The sequence below is a fragment of the Phlebotomus papatasi genome, chromosome 1 (genome assembly GCF_024763615.1).
Source record: "Phlebotomus papatasi isolate M1 chromosome 1, Ppap_2.1, whole genome shotgun sequence".
Classification (NCBI taxonomy): Eukaryota; Metazoa; Arthropoda; class Insecta; order Diptera; family Psychodidae; genus Phlebotomus; species Phlebotomus papatasi.
The window spans coordinates 36,339,628-36,358,019 of NC_077222.1; the positions used below are offsets into that span (position 1 = coordinate 36,339,628).

Here is an 18,392-nt window from a genome sequence, read left to right on the forward strand (position 1 = left end):
TAAATAGGTATTTTTATGGAAATTGGAAATGAGTTTTTTTGCACAAATATTTTTTGTTGCTTTTTCTCTGACCTGTCACACAAAACTGGGAATAGCAGCAAAACGAAGAGTCAAAATGAGTTCAAACTTTCAAGAGATGTTTATAAGACTATTACCGAGGACACTATAGCACTTTTAAATAAATAAAACCTTTATTGTCGCTGTAAATGTGATTTTTGTGAAGACCGCCTCGAGGCGGTCTTACCCGTTAGAGGGTTAAACCGATATGACCGCCTCCAGGCGGTCTTTATCTTTTCTCACCTGGTGCCCAAATGGAAAGGGATAATGAAGAATGGATGGTATTTTTGAGATCAGTGGACCATTAATTACCCTAGACAAAATTATTTAACTATTTTTTTTTGGATATTAAAGAAAACACTATTAGAGGGTTAATTTATTTGCTAACAAAAAATACTAAGTTTTTGATTTCAAGTGAATTTATTTTGAGTAGGGGAAACTGGGGCACCACCAAACAGGGGTACCACCAAACACTGCGATTTTTTAAATAAGTATAAAATTTCAGAGAATGAGACTTACATGAAATCATAGATACTATAGGGATGCTTGTCTAGAGAAAGAATGATCCACATAATTCAAGTAGTTTAGAAATAAGAATCTTTTTTCGCAAAATTGTGAGATTTTGATAATTTTAGTCATTTATATATCTACCTGGAAAATAAAACTGAAATAAGTTACATCAAATTTCACTACACCAGTACTTTCCTGCATGTTTTGGGATAATATTTATGTATCTACTAAAGAAATTAATGTTCACATTTTTTTAAAAGAATATAAAATCCATCACAAAACAGAGTTTGGGGAACAAACAAACAGGCAAATTTCTCACAATTGTAGAGGTCGCGAGCGTAGCTTGAGTGGCAAAATGTTTCCTCTTATCTTTCTCTTCATCTCCCTCTTTGTTCGATTTCAGAAATTTATATCCATTCATGGGATTTTCATTCAAGACTCAGGAAAAATATAGTTTCAAGAACCCAATTTTGCATTAAATGATTCTTAATGATTATTAAATGATTTTAATCAAGAATTGACGAATGATTTCTCGATTTTATTACAAAAATTACAAAAGAGCGCGCAAAATTTGAACTTTAGGTCTAGTGTTTGCCACGATTTTAGTGGCGCTGCTTTCCAGTCAGAAGTCGAATGTTGTCAAAATGATGAAAAATTCATTGAAAAATATGTTCAGTGTGCAGTGCTTTAGTTTTTTGCTATTTTAGTCATTCATTCTAAATTTTGCAGTGCTTTTTTGAGAATTATTTACATCTTCAATACCTTCTTTATAATTAAGAGTTGTGGTGAATGCCCAAAATAACTTCAATGGGTGAGAAAAACAGGTGTTTTTTGGTGCCCCAGAAAGTGTTTATTGGTACCCCGGGTGGTTGGAAAAAAGCGAAAAATGCATGGTGATACAATTTTCCTTTTTGCGGAAAATTGAAGTGCTTCACATCATTCTTGTATACTGTAATATGTAGCCCATACCCAAGGCTACAACATGGGGTAAGCAACATTTTTCAAAAATTCACAGTTTTCTTAGGAAATTCAGTCAAAATCGCATCTTTCAAAAGTGTTTGGTGGTACCCCAGTTTCCTCTAACATTTTCACCGAAAAGTATGTTATTATTTCAAATCTCGGAAAATTAATTGCCAACTGTTGAGTCCTAGCAATATTTAAGAGAAAATTTTGAGATTTCCTGATGAGTCAATTGGGAAGTCGACGGAAGCTGCTATCGCGATAATTGAACAGAAATAAATTAATTTAATTACATTGGAGGGCTGATGCTAGAATAATTTTACTCCAAAAATGGTCTATATTATTTTGGACAATATAATTTTTAATTTTTATTTATTTTATTGTTTAAATAAGTTTTCTTTTAATAATTATCATCCCCAGACTGAATACTTTGTCTTCATTTATGATTAGAATTAAAACTTTTTTACGTTTAACACTTTTGTGCTTTACTGTAATTATGTAATAGTAAAGCTGTTTTTTTACTGCAGAATATTAAAACAATAACTAAAAAAAATCTTCGGAGAAAAAATTATTGTACAGTAGACTCTCACTCATTCGGTTCTTTTTCAATCGGGCGACAAATTTTGTTGACAATTTTCACGTTTAATTATGAAGCTAATTCGCTCAAATTTGCTGTAGTTCTTCCTATTTTATCGTTTCTTTATAATTGAGCGCTTTTTGCGATATTTACAAAGGCTTTGACGCTCAATTCTATCGCTAAACCGGATGACATTTCGCCCCATATTCCCGATTGAGAGAGAGTCTACTGTAGTTAACATGAAAATCATAGGTAACAAAAAACAGTTTGCATTTATTACTTGATTTGACCGAGTCATCTGCCTAACGAGCTCTGGTGCTTTTATCGGAAGATTCACAGTAAATTCGCTTATTCCCACTGGACACATCACACAGAGTGGACAGAAGATTCCCCAGAGTCACCAATGGATCTACAAAAGTAAGACATTTGTAATTTTTTCTGAAATCATTTGGATTTAAACGATTTGTTTTGTTCTTTAAGGTACTTGCCCTGCACTGTGGAAGTTTTGGGTAATTTGGCCAAGGAGATCAGTAACTATGATTGCCTCTGCCTCCTGTCCACTTACGATTGCCCAGAAGTTAGTGATGATTTGAAAAGTTGTGCGAAATTCGATGCGGCTTTTGAGAAGGAAATCTCTTGCCTCTGGAGCAAGAGTCTCAACGTGAGGATCATCTATTCTCCTGTGGGAAAGCTCTCGGATCACGATGATGTCCGGAAGTATGCCCAGGCTGCTGGCAAAGCCATTGCAAGGGCCAAGAAGGCCGGTTCAGATCGCCCTGTAATTGCTCTGCCCAGAAACAGCCAATTCCAACATGCTCAGCTTATCACTCTGCTTGGTGCACTCGAGGAGCTGTATTTGGTGAGTTTTGAGATTAACCGGCGAGTGGAATAACATGATAAGAATGTAATCTCTCTCACAGCCAATTCAGTACCGCGAAGAAGTGGCCAAATTGGATCAGATCAGTTGCTTGGGTGTCTTCAATCCTGCTGGAAAGTCAGCGACTCTCGATCTGGCCAGGCAGATTGAGATCAGTCGCTATGTGGCCAGGGATGTGGGAGGCGGAGATCCTGAACGGATGGCTCCACCCCGAGTTGTTCAATATGTTCAGGAATTTCTCAAGAAGACTTCCACGAAGATTTCATGCAACGTCATTAGCGATCCTGTGCTTCTGGTCAAGGAATATCCACTCTTCAGTGCAGTCAATCGGGCTGCCAGTTCAGTCGAAAGGCACCGAGGTAAGTCTCTCTTGGACATTGCCCAGAAATGGGATAAACAGCTAATTCTCTTTGTTCTCTCCATTCTCAACAATTCAAAATTAGTAACGTTTGTTTATTTGTTGAAGAGTTGAAAGATTGTCGCTTGATTTTGCTTTTAAAACAATGCAAAATGTTTCTTTTTAAACAATTTTGGATCGATTATTCGCTTGGACGTTGTACTCATTATAGTCATCCAGATGAATTTACTAACAAAGCTAACAGAAACTTTGTTACTTGAACAATTTGATATTTTGATTTATAACGTAGGGGAGACTGGGGCAGTTGCGGAAGTTAATAACAATAATTTTCTAAATATTTCTGTAGAACAATTTATGAATGTTTTATTAGGTGAGATTCTTAACAATCTCATCTACTATAATCCTAACAAAATCTCATGTCGTCCGATCGGCCCCAAACTTTGCCAAAATGTGTTTCGCCACTTCCTGATCACGAATATATATGTGGCTATTTTACGTTCCCGGCCGTCCGGGCGACCGCTCTTTGGAGCTTAATAGCTCCTAAACTAAAAGAGATATCGACTTGCGGTTTTCGGCAAAGGTTATATATCGGGTGAAAATTGCAACTTGGTGCATTGACCCCCCACCCCCTACCCCTCCTTCCGCCATTTTGAATACCCCCATTTTTTTGTTTACTTAATGGCTCCGCCCCTATGGCACCGATCGGGCTCAAATTTTAGTATGTTATAGCTGGGCCTTAGGGCTTTCGATCCATACCAAAATTAAGGTCCCTTGACCCCCCTGACCCGAGCTATAAGGGTTCAAAAAACAATTCTTAAAATGGCCATAACTCCGGTACTAATTATTTATCAGAATTTAAAAAGTAAGGGCGTTTTGGAAAGCTCTCATGAAATGCCACTTCCCCTTCTAACATCACAAGTTCATAAAACCACCCCTAGGGGCGCTATTATTAAAAAGAAAATTTTTAAATCTTATAAATTAAATAACTCAAAAATTCCATTGTGCATTGGGCTGAATTTTTAGTATGTTGTAGCCGTTGATTATACCTATCAAACAAAAAAAAAACTTAAGTCGATCCATAACTCCTGACCCGAGCTATAAGGGGTCAAAGTTCGAACATTGACCGGCCTCTATCTCTGGTTCTAATTAACATATCGACATGGCGCTGCGATACCGTCAAAATTCATCAACTTTCAAACTCATTTTTCTCAAAAACGGCATTGTGCAAGTTAATCAAATATAAGAGTGTTGTAGTCTAGTCTATGACGTTTCCAAAAAGTGGCGTAAGTGCGCTGTGGTTAAAACAGAACCGGAGATATAAAGGGGTCAAATTTCGCGAAAATCAAAAAATCATATCTCCGGTTCTATGTGACCGATCTTGATGGGTGAGGGCTTAAACGAAAGATCTCACCAAATGCTATAACTTTATAGAATATTTAAACTTCGTGAGACCAACACCAGGGGCGCTACAGACAAAAAACCAATTTCAATATTACATAACCTCAATTATCTCGACACGTGCTTAACTGATTTCGATGATTACTTCGACATAATTGTAGAGAACATTTGTCTCTACATTTCGTCCATACATCATCTTCCACTCAGACTACGCTATCACTCCGATTTTGCCGTTTAAGTGTGAAAAAATTGATTTTTCCCATAATAACGCTTTGAAATCACTCAGATGCCAATTTGACTGCCTCTACTCCACAAAGACACTTAAAATATGGTTTTAAATGGAAAGTCCCACAAAATACAACAATTCTTTGATATAGTTGAAGTTCACCAAATGAACACTTGGGGCGATCTTGTCGAAAAAACGAGTTCAGACACAAACAACCTCGATTATCTCAGCTTCTGAGTAATCGATGAGATCATGTTCTATGGCAAAATTATAGAGGACATTCTGGTCTACATTTCACCCATATATCACTTTTCTGCCAGTCCATCCAAATCCTTGATATTTTGGTTTTAATACAAAATTTGTATAATTTCACGAATTTGATTCAAGATAACTGAATGGCGTCCCCCAACTTCAGCTCTAAATCGAATTTGCATACATTCCGAGTTAGCTCACATTAAGAATCTCACCTACAATAAGCTGATCTAGGCTTATCACTAGTTTTTATCTGTAATTATTATGTAGGTAATCTTTCCGAAATCATAACTTTATACAGTTATCATTTTAAAAGTTATTTGATATGGCTGGACAAAGAAACATTCTGTGAAAGACTGCATTTTAATATTATTAATTTCTTTTTTTTTATTTTTATTATATTCTTAGTTTTTAGGGAATTTCTAGGTTTTTATCACAAGAATGATGTACTACTTTCTTTAAATACTAAAAAATATCGTTTAAATGTTCTATTATATTTAGTCATTTTTATTATTTTATAAAATTGTAAGGGCTGTAGGGGGAAGTGGGGCACCTTTGAAACTGAGGTACCTTTGAAATCAGTATTTTTCACCTATTTTTAAATGTAATTGAGCAATGTCATAATGTAATATGGCTTCTCAATCTGTTTGTGCAGCTAAATTATATCACGATAAGGCTCAATTTTATTTATAAATAGGTGAAAAATCCCTATTTCAAAGGTACCCCAGTTTTAAAAGTGCCCCACTTGCCCCTAAATCTTTTTTTATTGACGAGATTTTTTTTGGGAATGTATAATTGGTTTTAGTCATAATTCGACCATGATCTATTTTGTAATCTTCTGAATCTTTTGGAGAATTATTTAAAAAGTTTTAAATATTTATAATGTAAGCCGGTTATTTGAGAGATTTTTTTAGGATATTTAACAGAAAAGTGATTTTTTACTTGCTATTTCCATAAATAAAAAAGTTTAATATAATATAAATAATAATCTTATAATAGTAATTTTTAATTGAATTTTGTGGGGGCGTAGCCTATATATACTTTTGTGAAATTCTTTAAAGAATTTTCTTGTTATTATCTTGGAGTAATTTGTTTGCTTTGAAAGTGTTAAACTGCGTCACTGCTAAAATTTAATTTTTTTTAATAACCCAATTAAATTTGTTGGTGCTCATTTATAGAGCGCTGAACTTAGTCCTTTTTATTTACTTGTAAATGCATAAACTTAGTTATCATTATATTTTTAGACCAAAATGATAGTAATAACAGTAAATTGTAATAGATGAGTTTTTTTTTAAATAGTTTTAAAAGTTTCTTCACCGTTTGTTTTTTGCGAATTAGTCATCTTACACTTCGACGTAAGACACTAAACTCTTAAACCGGTTTTAATCCTCATAAAATGTATGTTTATTGCCTCAGTGATCATTTTGTTATCATTAAAAATGTTTGTTTTTTTATTCACGTAAAAATTCTAGATACGTTACGTTAACTTGAGTCATTGATAAGAGCATAAATTTTTTATGTGTGGTTTGATATGGGTGATAGCAGCATATTGTCAGCAATCAAATTGATCTTAAAGAATCAAGTATTTTTGTGTAATTCATGGTGAGACAGAGAGACACGACAAATTGAGCAATCAAACGATCAATTATTGTCTTCTAACATTCTGAGAATAACGACAATTGCCGATAAAAGCTCACGAGGAGACATGAAATTTATGGGCGGAAAATTTCCTGATATACTGAAATATCAAAACCATTCTTATTTTTGCATAAAAAACATGTCACATTGAAATGATGGTGTGTACAAGTACATTATCTCATATTAATCGCAGATTTTGTTGCAAATAGCAATTATTCATTGAAGATTGTGCGACCAGCAATAAAATATTCTAATACAAGTGTGAAATTTAGCATAATCCTCAGACTAAATGCAGCTCATTAGATTAAATAATTTGCAATGGCAGAAAAAGTTCTTTACAATTAAAATTAATCCAATAAGAGACTCCTTTTTGTGTCGCCAATCGAAAATTGTCACGGCAATTAAATCAAATCACTGAAAGTTGATTCAACTTAGAGACCTTCATTATCGTGCAGAAAAAACAGAATGATCTCATTCGTGATCAGGAAATTAATGAAGAAATTTTCAGATTGACTTGAGATGAGGAAGAATTAATTAAGAAAAATGAATTAATGCAATGCAAAGTACAATGTACTTTGAGCTAATTTTATATCTCAGGGATTAATATCCGGATAGCATAGTTCAAAACACCAAGCTCTTTGGATTGTGATGAAAAATGCATAAATGTTGGATTATTGCCGTGTTTTACATTGTAATTAATTATTTAAATGACACTATTGACAATTCATAGTCTTCTGTGATTTTTTTTATTGAAATTTGTTATGACGATATAATAAGAACAATATATACTGTACCACGCAAAATATAAAATTTAAAAGATGTTAAATTGCAAATCAAATTGCTAATTGATGTTTTATTGGAAGTATTTGCATTCAATAGAGATGTCTAAAATGAATATCCTTCAATTTGGTTATTAATTTATAAAGCAATATTATTATTAAAATTAATTTGAATAAAACATTACACACTTGTAATTAAATAATATCATAAAATATCTTAGCCTCATTTTGTTCGTTGATTAGCGGAAGAATGAAAGCATACGAAACTCTAGCCAATCAAAGAAAAGCTCGAACTCAAAGACGGCTGCTTTTTTTTTTAAATTTGTCACCGGTCTGGAGCTTAAACGGTAAGGGATTTTTTAAGATTTTGCCAGGGGTCAGTTCTCCATTTCGGATATTCCGATGCATCCAGGCCACCAATTGGGCCCCTTATGCTTCCCCACTCCTATTCTATCTTATCCCCCGATACGGGTAGCCGCTCAATATCACAGCTCTGTGAGCAGTCAGTGCCGTTACTATATCACAGCATCCCTTCTCGGTGTGTGTTTGGGATCAGTGACAGCGAATATTTGTATCGACTGAAGTACCACTTTCAAGCCGAAACTCGTTCTCGTACCAGCCTCTATTGTTTAGGCGGTTCACTTTTTTGTCAATATGCACCATTGACATTACTATTCATTCATTCACTGGACGAATTCAAAGCCGATATGGCATGAGAAATCTTTTTCTGCTGCTGCTCAGCTTTGAACCCCAGACCTCGCAGTCATAGAGCTACTACTCTATCCACTGACCCACTCGAGGCCAAACGGTAAGGGATATCAACTTCCGGTTTTCGGTGACCCCCATTAAAAAAATATCACCAGATATTTTTTCTTTTTTCTTCCATATCTCTTCCTTTTTCTTTAAACTCAATGTTTAGGTGAATGACTGTTTCGTTCATAGATACCTATAAAGTATTAACTCTTTCCGGACCGTAGCATGATATCCTGCAAGCCAATTTCATCATTTTTTTAATCCAAAATATCTAAGCTCAGGAATTAATTGAGGTCCTCCAAAAAATATCTTACATTTGGACAATTTGTTTTATTTTCGGATAGAATTTAACAAGTTTAACAACCAAACATTTCGCTCATACGCCAACGACCTTAATTCATTCCTTCTATACTGATTTATCAATTTAAGGTTACTTAAAATATAAATGTAATATAGGTATTTAAAAATTTCCATATACTTTGAACCAGTTGGAATTAAGAGCAAACAATCAATGATCATGAACGAAGTGCTCGCCTAGACAATTTTTAAATCACATTCGAAAATGAAAAAATCGTTAAGGTAGTTTTTGGGAAAACGCAAAAAAGGGTATTCCAGAAAACCCAAAAACTAGAAAATTTCATAGGAAAAAAGAGAATTGCTGGCGAAAAGTGTATTGATAATGTCTATTTATAGGGGGTTATCGAAGACGAAAATTCTTTATCTCCTATTGTTTAACCTTAAACACAAAGTAAACGATAAATAAACAGAAGTGTTAAAAAATAATAACAGTCGAGTTCCTCAAATTTGAACGGCGGTTGCATTTAAAATGTAAAATAATGAGGTTGTAAAAGAAATTTCGCATGGAGTCTGAATTAAAAATATTTTTCTCTGGTGTTTCGTAAAATACTGTCTTATTATATTAATTTCCTCAACAAATTTCACCTATTTAACAACAAATTCAATCGATAAAATTCTCTGAAATTATTTTCCTTAATTTAGGAAAAGTGTATTTTACATGAATTCCGTTACGTTTTTGAAAATATTGTTCAAATTTGAGGAGTGAGAAATGTCATCTACACCCTCCAAATGTTCAAATTTGAGGAACTGTACTGTACTACTACTTTTCGATATATTACTCAACGAACAAATGCAGTCGACTTTTAAAATTTAAGGCCTTTCGAATAAATCTTAATTTATCTAAATCGGTAAAGAAATAATCTCTTCTACAGAGTAGTTAGTTTATAAACTTGAAAAAAAAAAATGGCGATTTCTTCGGTCATAAGTAACTATGGACTAAACGTAAATCTAAAATTCCTTTCTAAATATTCATCAGAAAATGAAAGAAATCTCTAGGACTGTTTTCGAAATAATAAAATTGAAATAAAATTAAATTAAAAAGTCGTAGTTAAGAGTCCCATGCTTTACGAAGTTCTCGAACTCATGACTTAGATATGCTACACCCTAAGAATATTTTCGCATTATTTACCGTTTATCAGTTTTCGAGGTTCTCGACCATTTTAAACCGATTCATAAACCCCAGAAAAGGTCACTCAAAATAGTTTTAAGGGTAGGGGAAAGTACTCTCCCTTAGAACGTTCATGGCTTTGAATAATGTGAATTTATTCTACTTTTCTTAAGAGATTTACACATCATTATCACATAATTATCAATAATTGATGAAAAGCTAACTAATATTTAATAGAAATGTGTAAGTCTCTTAGGAGTACTAAAAGCAAATTCATATTATTCGAAGGCATGAACGTTCGAAAGGAGAGTACTTTCCCCTAATAGAATTGTTTTTTTTTTCCGACAAAAATTGGTAATCGGTTCACAATCGAATTGAATCAATGTATAAATCACTCAATACATTGCTCAAAATACCTTATGGAGTAATATAAATGAATTTCGGATGAAAATTAGTTATCGGTTATGAGCCGATTCATTACCGGTTGTCAGGAAGTCCAAGACCTTTTCAAGGAGCTTAAACTTGATACCTTTGACTGTGAAAACCGTTATTATTAGTAATGATTCAAGATTCAACGGTATTTTCGTATTAGGACGAAATGTTTGCCTAGGTAAACTCTCAAACATGTCCAAAAATGAAAAAAAATACACTAAGAATTTTCTAGCAATTCCAAAAAAAATGGTTATATTATTAATATGGTTAAATATTAATCAAAAATCGTCTATTTTTTGATTAATATATTAATCGATGGGTAAGAATGGGTTAATGGTCTCAGAGTCGACTTAGGGGGGGGGGGAGTCTCTCTAAGGTCAAAAGTCCTTATCTTAACCGTTTGGGCTCTAGCCGTGGTAACGGCTGGGCGGACAGGCTCACAGACAGACAGATGGACAAACAGTCTGTTGTAATAAATCTCAATGTCTGAAACGCGAAGATAAGTGGAGAAAAGTGGTCCCCGGACGGTAAAAGGTAGAAATGTTGGAGTGTGAAAAAATCAAGGGATTATACTGCTCTCTCTGTAGAGTTCGAGCAGTAAAAAGTTGACAGAAAAAGGATGAAACGTTTCTAGTCATTTTATTGTTCATGACCGAGGGTTATTGAAGAAGAAAAGACAATATCTCTTACTGTTTGGCCTATAGTTTCGCAAAGTAAGAAACCAAGAAAGGAATTTTTTGAGCTACTGTAGAATTATTAGGTAAACTTGATAATTTTGGATAATTATAAAGTAGAAGGACATTCAAATTTAAGATAAGTTTTGTTATCATCTAGCTTCATCTTGGAATACTTTTTAAAAACGTTTTTTCAGTGAAGCATATTTTTGAAGGCTTATTATTAAGTTCTTTTGGAATCGAAAAAAAAATTTCTTACTATAAATTTTTGTTATCATCTAGCTTCATCTTGGAATACTTTTTAAAAACGTTTTTTCAGTGAAGCATATTTTTGAAGGCTTATTATTAAGTTCTTTTGGAATCGAAAAAAAAATTTCTTACTATAAATTTCTTATTGAAGAACTGAACCTTTGTAGAGAATAAGGTTCAATGAAATTAGTTTACTGGATATCTTATATGGGCTTTAAACCTAACGGCGTTATCACACTTGCACATTAAAATTTTAATGTGATTCACATTAATTACCGTTTGTGAGCGTCCAAATATGTTATTTGTGTCTTTCAGTCACTTAATATTTATTGATAAAGAAGTGGACTTGACCTGCAAAAATAAGTTTAAATTTACCTAAAGCATAAATATTTTTCACATTAAAAAATTAAAGAGAAAATCGCATTAATTTTTCGCATTAATGCTATAAATCAATTTATATCAAATTTTGTGGGTCAAGTCTACCTTTTTATCAACAAATAGATCAAATTTTGAATATAAAATGATTCAAACACACAAATTACACATTTGGACTCCCACTAGCGACAATTAATGTGAATCATATTAAAATTTTAATGTGCAAGTGTGATATGATAACACAGTAAGGGTTAGCCATACACTGAGAAAAAAAGAGGCTACGAATAACTTTTTTTCGTCATAACTTTAACACTTTTCGGGTGTAAAAATATATCAACATTTTTTAATGTTAATTTTACACTTTTTGAGGGTAAAATCAACACGAAAAAAAGGGTAACTTTAACCCATAATACACCTAAAAAGAGTAATATTTACACAGATTTCGGATCAATACTGCAGGGTAAAATTAACATTTCCGGAATGTTATTTTAACTTTTTCGGATTTCTCTCAGTGTATGGCTTAACTACACTAATTTCTTATCAATCATGATTTTTAGGAAAAGTTTAACTTGCTTCTTGAAAAGCAATTAAATTGCTCGCTATTTTAAATTTTGAGACCTTCGGGAATTGTGCTAAACCTCTGAAGATCGCTTTACGCTTTGGAAAGAGTTAAAATATCCAGCGATTAATTGGTCTATTTTTGGGTTTTAGCTATAAAAAGTCACTGTTTATAATAGTATTAATTAATCTTCCGCTTTGAAAACCTGTTTTGGGAGTTGTTCAAGTGAGACGTGAAAATGTGCTCTCTGTGAAAATTTGTGAATTGTCGCGGGTTTTTCGCAAGCTTCAGGTGAGAGCTGTGTGTGAGTGCACTTGCACTATCGCGGCGCACCTTTGGTGAGCGATTGCTTGCCCTCGCGAATGTTTCATGTGCGTAAAATCGTGAAATTCCTCTTTCGCCAAACCAGAGTGAAGAGTGAAAAATGTGTGGTGGAATGAATTGTGCCGTTGGTTTGAGAGTGTGTTGGCTGATACTCTACCTCTGGTAGAGACTTCGGCCCGCACCCAATTGCATACCTCTCGGTGTTTTTCTTCCCACCACCCAAGACACCCGTGAAACATTGATGGTGCATGAAACACGTTTGAAACATGAGGCATCTCAGGGGGCGGCAAACTAGCGACAATGAAATTCGCAGTGAGTATACCAAACAGGAATTTTTGGGCTTTATGGCCAATTTAAATAATAATAGCTCCCAGAACTCAGCGCCGCAAGGCAGGGGCTTAAATAATTCTGAGGAACCCACCGTCGGGATAAATGGGGAATATCCCAGCGGTGGTCAAATTAATTCCCCATCTACACCTACTGTGAATGGTGCAGCTGTCACAGTTAGGAATAAAATAAGCTGCATTCAAGCTAATTTGCACCACTGCCGCGCAGCCATGTCATGCATGGATGAGAAGCTGGCGGTGGTGCAAGCTTGTATCGGACTGTTCCAAGAACCCTGGACGGTTCGTAATAAGGTTAAAGGGGTTGATAACAGACGCGGAAATCTATACTTTAGTAACCGTGGAAATAACAAGGTCAGGGCATGCGTTTATGTCTCTAAAGACATCAATGCTATGTTCCTTTCTCAATTCTCCACTGGAGACTTAGTGGCAGTGAAGGTAGAGGTAGAGACTGCTCTTGGAAGACGGGAGCTGGTCTTAGCCTCGGCTTATTTGCCATACGACGCAACTGACCCGCCTCCGTCTCGGGAGTTTGCGGATCTAGTTGCGGCGTGTGAGAGGAACTCATGGGGGCTTCTCGTGGGGGCTGATGCTAATGCTCATCACATAGCATGGGGTAGCACTGGCGTCAATGCACGTGGGGAGTCTCTCCTGGGATTTATCTGCACGAATCAACTCGAAATTATAAATGTTGGTGACAATCCCACTTATGTCGACAGACGTAGGAAAGAGGTCATTGACATTACACTCGGTACGAGACTCGCGGCTGAGCTAACTACTGGTTGGCACGTGTCGGATTGTCTGACTATGTCTGATCATAGGAGGATTTATTTCGACATTTCGGCCCCGACCAACAGTCCGAAATCATTCCGCAATCCTCGGAAAACGAACTGGTTAGTATTTAATCAATCCCTTTCTGAGGACTGGCGAGGAGATGGACAATTGCCTAGGGACGCTGTAAGCATTGAAGACTCGGTTGAAAAACTGAATTCGGCTTTGCTCTCGGCGTACGAAAAGGCTTGTCCACTCTCAACAAATTTAAATAACAATAAAGGCAAACCTTTGCAAAGGGAACTCTGCCTATTAAAACAGAGAACAAGAAAATGTGTTAATAGAGCCCAAAATACGATGCTGGATCGCGACTGGGAAGAAGCGGCCGCTCGTAAAAGGGAATACAAAAAAGCATTGAGAAAATGGAAAAGGGAAAATTGGAGAGAATTTTGTGGACAAATCATGGCTGTGAAAGAAGCGGCCAGGATTAAGAAGCTTCTATCCAAGGATCCCTCAGAACGGCTAGGCGTGTTGAGAGCACCCAGCGGAGTCCATACAGATTCTGCGGATCAAGTCACGCGTCTGTTGCTTGAAACACACTTTCCGAACTGTCAGATTGACAGTACGGAAAGTGCACCTATACGACCGGAGCTATATTCGGAGAACCAACGTGATTGGGGAAAGGCTTCTGAGATTGTCACATCTGAAAGTGTCACATGGGCAATCAGCAGCTTTTCACCATACAAGACAGCAGGTACGGATGGCATTTTTCCGGCTTTGCTCCAACAGGCTGCAGAGACCATTACCGTGCCGCTTGTGAACCTTTTTAGGGCGTGTCTTGCCATCGGGTATGTACCGCATACTTGGAGGCGAGCGCGAGTAGTATTTATTCCAAAACCAGGTAAAAGCAATTACGAGGACCCCAAGTCCTTCAGACCTATTAGTCTGACATCGTTCTTGCTAAAAACCCTGGAGAAACTCTGTGATAGGTATATTAGGAGTCGGATTCTTGTGAAGAATCCGTTAAGTCCTATGCAACATGCCTATCAAAGAGGAAAGTCAACAGAATCGGCTCTCCATCAATTGGTAAGCCGTATCGAGAAATCGCTTAGCGACAAAGAAATTGCTCTCGTTGCTTTCCTGGACATTGAGGGAGCCTTCGATAAGGTCAACTCTACGGTTCTGGCTCGAGCGATGAGAGAGTTTAAACTAGGTCAAACCCTAGAAAGATTTACCACTAGTCTAGTTGGAAACCGCATTGTGGAAGCGGAGGTACACGGCGCACAACTGTCGGCAGCTGTGAGCAGCGGCTGCCCTCAGGGAGGTGTACTGTCTCCCCTTCTATGGTCCATGGTGGTTGATAGCTTGCTAGTGCAACTTAACTCAGCGAACTTTTATACACAAGGTTACGCTGATGATGTCTGCATTGTCATACGGGGGAAATTTCTATCTACACTGTGTGATCTTATGCAGAGGGCATTAAGCATCGTTGAAGGCTGGTGTTGTTCCCGCGGTCTTAAGGTTAATCCCGAAAAGACTGCTCTCATCGCCTTCACGAAGAAGTACAAGCTGGAGGGGTATAGGGCACCCAAATTCTTTGGGAAAGAACTTACTCTCCAGAAAGAAGTAAAATACCTTGGTGTTCTACTTGACCAAAGACTCACATGGAAGAAACATCTGGAAGACCGTATCACATCGGCCACTAGATCGTTCTTCTCATGTCGACGTTTACTCGGCAGATCTTGGGGTCTGTCGCCGAAAATTACACTATGGATGTATCAAGCCATAGTTAGACCGCTGATCTCGTATGGAGCTGTAGTATGGTGGCCAAGAGTTGAATACAAAAATTCAGCTCTAGCGCTACAGCGGCTTCAGAGATTAGCCTGTATTGCAACCACAGGATCCATACGAACAGCACCTACCGCTGCGTTGGAGGTCTTGTTAAGCTTGCCTTCGCTTCCGCTTTATATAAAGGCTGAGGCGGGTAAGGCAGCACTAAGACTGCGTTCAGCAGGAACGTGGAAGGTTGGGTGCCACCCAGTGGGACATGTTAGAATCATGGATTCATTGGCAAGAAGGCACCCTGACCTTCTAATGAGGGATGATTTCCACCTTGAGGAAAGACTGCCTCAAAAGAATGTAAAAGCTATACTACACACGAGAGCTGAGTGGAGAGACCGGGAAGGGGTCATCAATGAACCCGGTGCGGTTGCCCTCTTCACAGACGGCTCGCGGGTGGACGGCTCCTCTGGAGCCGGGTACCACTGTCCAGAACTCGGACTTGGCGGGTCTGTGCCACTCGGCCGGTATACTACTGTATTCCAGGCTGAGGTTACAGCAATCCTAATTGGGATTCGAAGCCTGACTGAGTCTGATGTCTCTGACAGGAAAATAAACATATTCTCTGACAGCAGAGCTGCTTTACTTTCCATATCAGGAAACAACTCCCGCTCTTCGCTAGTGCTCGAGTGCCGGAAAATGTTAGAAGCGGTCTCACTTACCCGTGAGATCTGTCTACATTGGGTACCTGGGCACTGTGGTATTGCGGGTAACGAAGAGGCTGACCGCCTCGCAGTGGCAGGAGCGAAGACCGAATTCATCGGACCCGAGCCTGCCGTGGGAGTGTCGCCCCAAATGAAGAAAACCATCATTGGGGAGGATTTACTCGCACAACATCAAGCGGTCTGGGCGGCTACAGGCAACTGTCGCGTGTCCAGACTGTTCATGCCACTTGTGGACAGGAAAAGGACGGAGTACCTGGTGAGCAGTAACCGCTGCAAAGCGCGGCGATTTGCTGATCTTCTCACTGGACACTGTCTAAACAAACACCTCAACAGATTGGGTGTTGAGTGTAATCCAATCTGTAGAGGTTGTAACAACGCTGAGGAAACGGTCCTACATTACATATGTGACTGTCCCAGCCTTTACAACACCAGACGATCGCTACTTGGAAAAGTGGTGCTCGACTGGAATGATCTACCAAAATTGAAGCCGGCTTGTCTAATGGAATTTATCCGAAGGACTGGCTGGCTCAATACACAAAACCCGTAAGGGATAACCTTAAAAGGGGATGCATAAGGGGCCCAAATGGAGGCCTGGATGCAGCGGGCGAGTCGGCGAGGACATCGTGCACAAGGAGGATGGAGCGGCTGAAGCTGAGGCTGGAGCTGAAGGTGTATGGATGGACGCCGCTTGCTGCCCCCAGAATGAATCTATCTATCTATCTAATCTTCCGCTTTACATAAATTATTAATGTGTATTTTTGTTTACAAATTCTCTAAAAATATTTTGTAAACAATTAAAATTATTTTCACATTTTGTTTACTTTTCCCTAACACTTTTACTTTTATTAAATCTCAGGAAATAATTCTTGATAAATTTATGGCTTTTGTTGAATGTTTATTTGACAAATGTCGATTTTTATGGTATTTTGTTGTGATTGGGGAGAATGTTTTAAAAGAAAAAAACAATTTGGGGGCTTTGTAGGTCAGATGATTATCCTGGAATACATTCCACCTCAGAAGGCTCGTAAGACTTTGATGTTGGTGGGCAAAGGAGTCACTTATGATACTGGTGGTGCTGATATCAAGGCCGGGGGAGTTATGGCCGGAATGTCAAGGGATAAATGCGGAGCTGCTGCTGTGGCAGGCTTCATGGCTTTGGTGGCTCAGCGAGCTCCAGCTGATGTTCATGTTGTTGCTGCTATGTGCATGGTGAGGAATTCCGTGGGGGAGGAATGCTACGTCTCTGATGAGGTCATTACGTCCAGGGCTGGGGTGAGGGTGCGTGTTGGGAATACTGATGCTGAGGGCAGGATGGCAATGGCTGATGCCTTGTGTCGAATGAAAGAGTTGGCGGTGAAGGAAAAGTACGCTGATCCTCATCTCTATACCATTGCTACTCTTACTGGTCATGCTTTCCTGACTGTGGGCGAGGGATATACCATTGTCATGGACAATGGACCAGCTAAGGCTGCTGGCCATGGGCTGCGTCTCAAGGAAACTGGTGAGGAAGTGGGTGAACCTTTTGAGATCTCCACTCTCCGTCCAGAAGATTTCCGTTTCCACACGGGGAAGGTTAAGGGTGAGGATGTTCTTCAAGCTAACAATCTTCCATCATCCAGGACTCCACGTGGGCATCAGGTGAGGGCTCTTTAAAGGGCTAGAGGGAAGGGTTTGTGGTTTCCAATCTCAAGAGTTTTTGGGAATTTTAGGGTCCTGCTGCTTTCATGATCCTGTCAACGGGATTGGATAAACATGGTACCAAGTCCGACTTTCCTCTGAAGTACTCCCACTTGGACATTGCTGGAAGTGCCGGAGAGTATCCGGAGATGCCAACTGGAGCTCCAGTTCTGGCTCTTGCTAAATTGCATTTGAACTTGTAAAGGTAAAACCCTATTTTCTTCACACAAAAAATTTTCTACTGGGAACATCACCGATCGGAGATCGATTATTTTTCTACAAGAGATCCTGTCGATATATATTTCTTTATGTTTTTTTCTTTTTCAATAAATAAATTTTCAATTTGAATAAAGTTTTGTGATTACTGGAAGATGGACAAAATCGCCCGAAAATATGCAAATGATCGAGCGCGAAAGGCGATCATGATCATAATTTTATGCAAATTGCAAACAAGTTTTGTTTAAATCAAAACACCCTCCCACAGAGACTTCTTGATAATGATATTTTCAATTCAGAGACACGGTGACAAGAGCCAAAAATAAAAGCCAGAAATTGATGACAAAGTTTGAAAAAAAAAGCACGATCGTGCCTGTGCGATCTCACATGTCGCACAAATTGTGATAAAAGAGATGG

At 37.7% G+C, this 18,392-nt stretch overlaps 1 protein-coding gene across 1 annotated transcript; it reads left to right on the forward strand.

Annotated features, from left to right (window-relative positions):
* Positions 1 to 2,051: 2,051 nt before the first annotated feature.
* LOC129798985 (putative aminopeptidase W07G4.4) lies at positions 2,052 to 18,111 on the forward strand. Its single transcript, XM_055842544.1, has 6 exons — positions 2,052 to 2,105; positions 2,339 to 2,521; positions 2,585 to 2,963; positions 3,025 to 3,340; positions 17,065 to 17,720; positions 17,792 to 18,111. The coding sequence occupies exons 2-6, from the start codon at positions 2,508 to 2,510 to the stop codon at positions 17,960 to 17,962; spliced, it is 1,536 nt and encodes a 511-aa protein (XP_055698519.1). The 5' UTR covers positions 2,052 to 2,105; positions 2,339 to 2,507; the 3' UTR covers positions 17,963 to 18,111.
* The last annotated feature ends 281 nt before the right edge of the window (positions 18,112 to 18,392 follow it).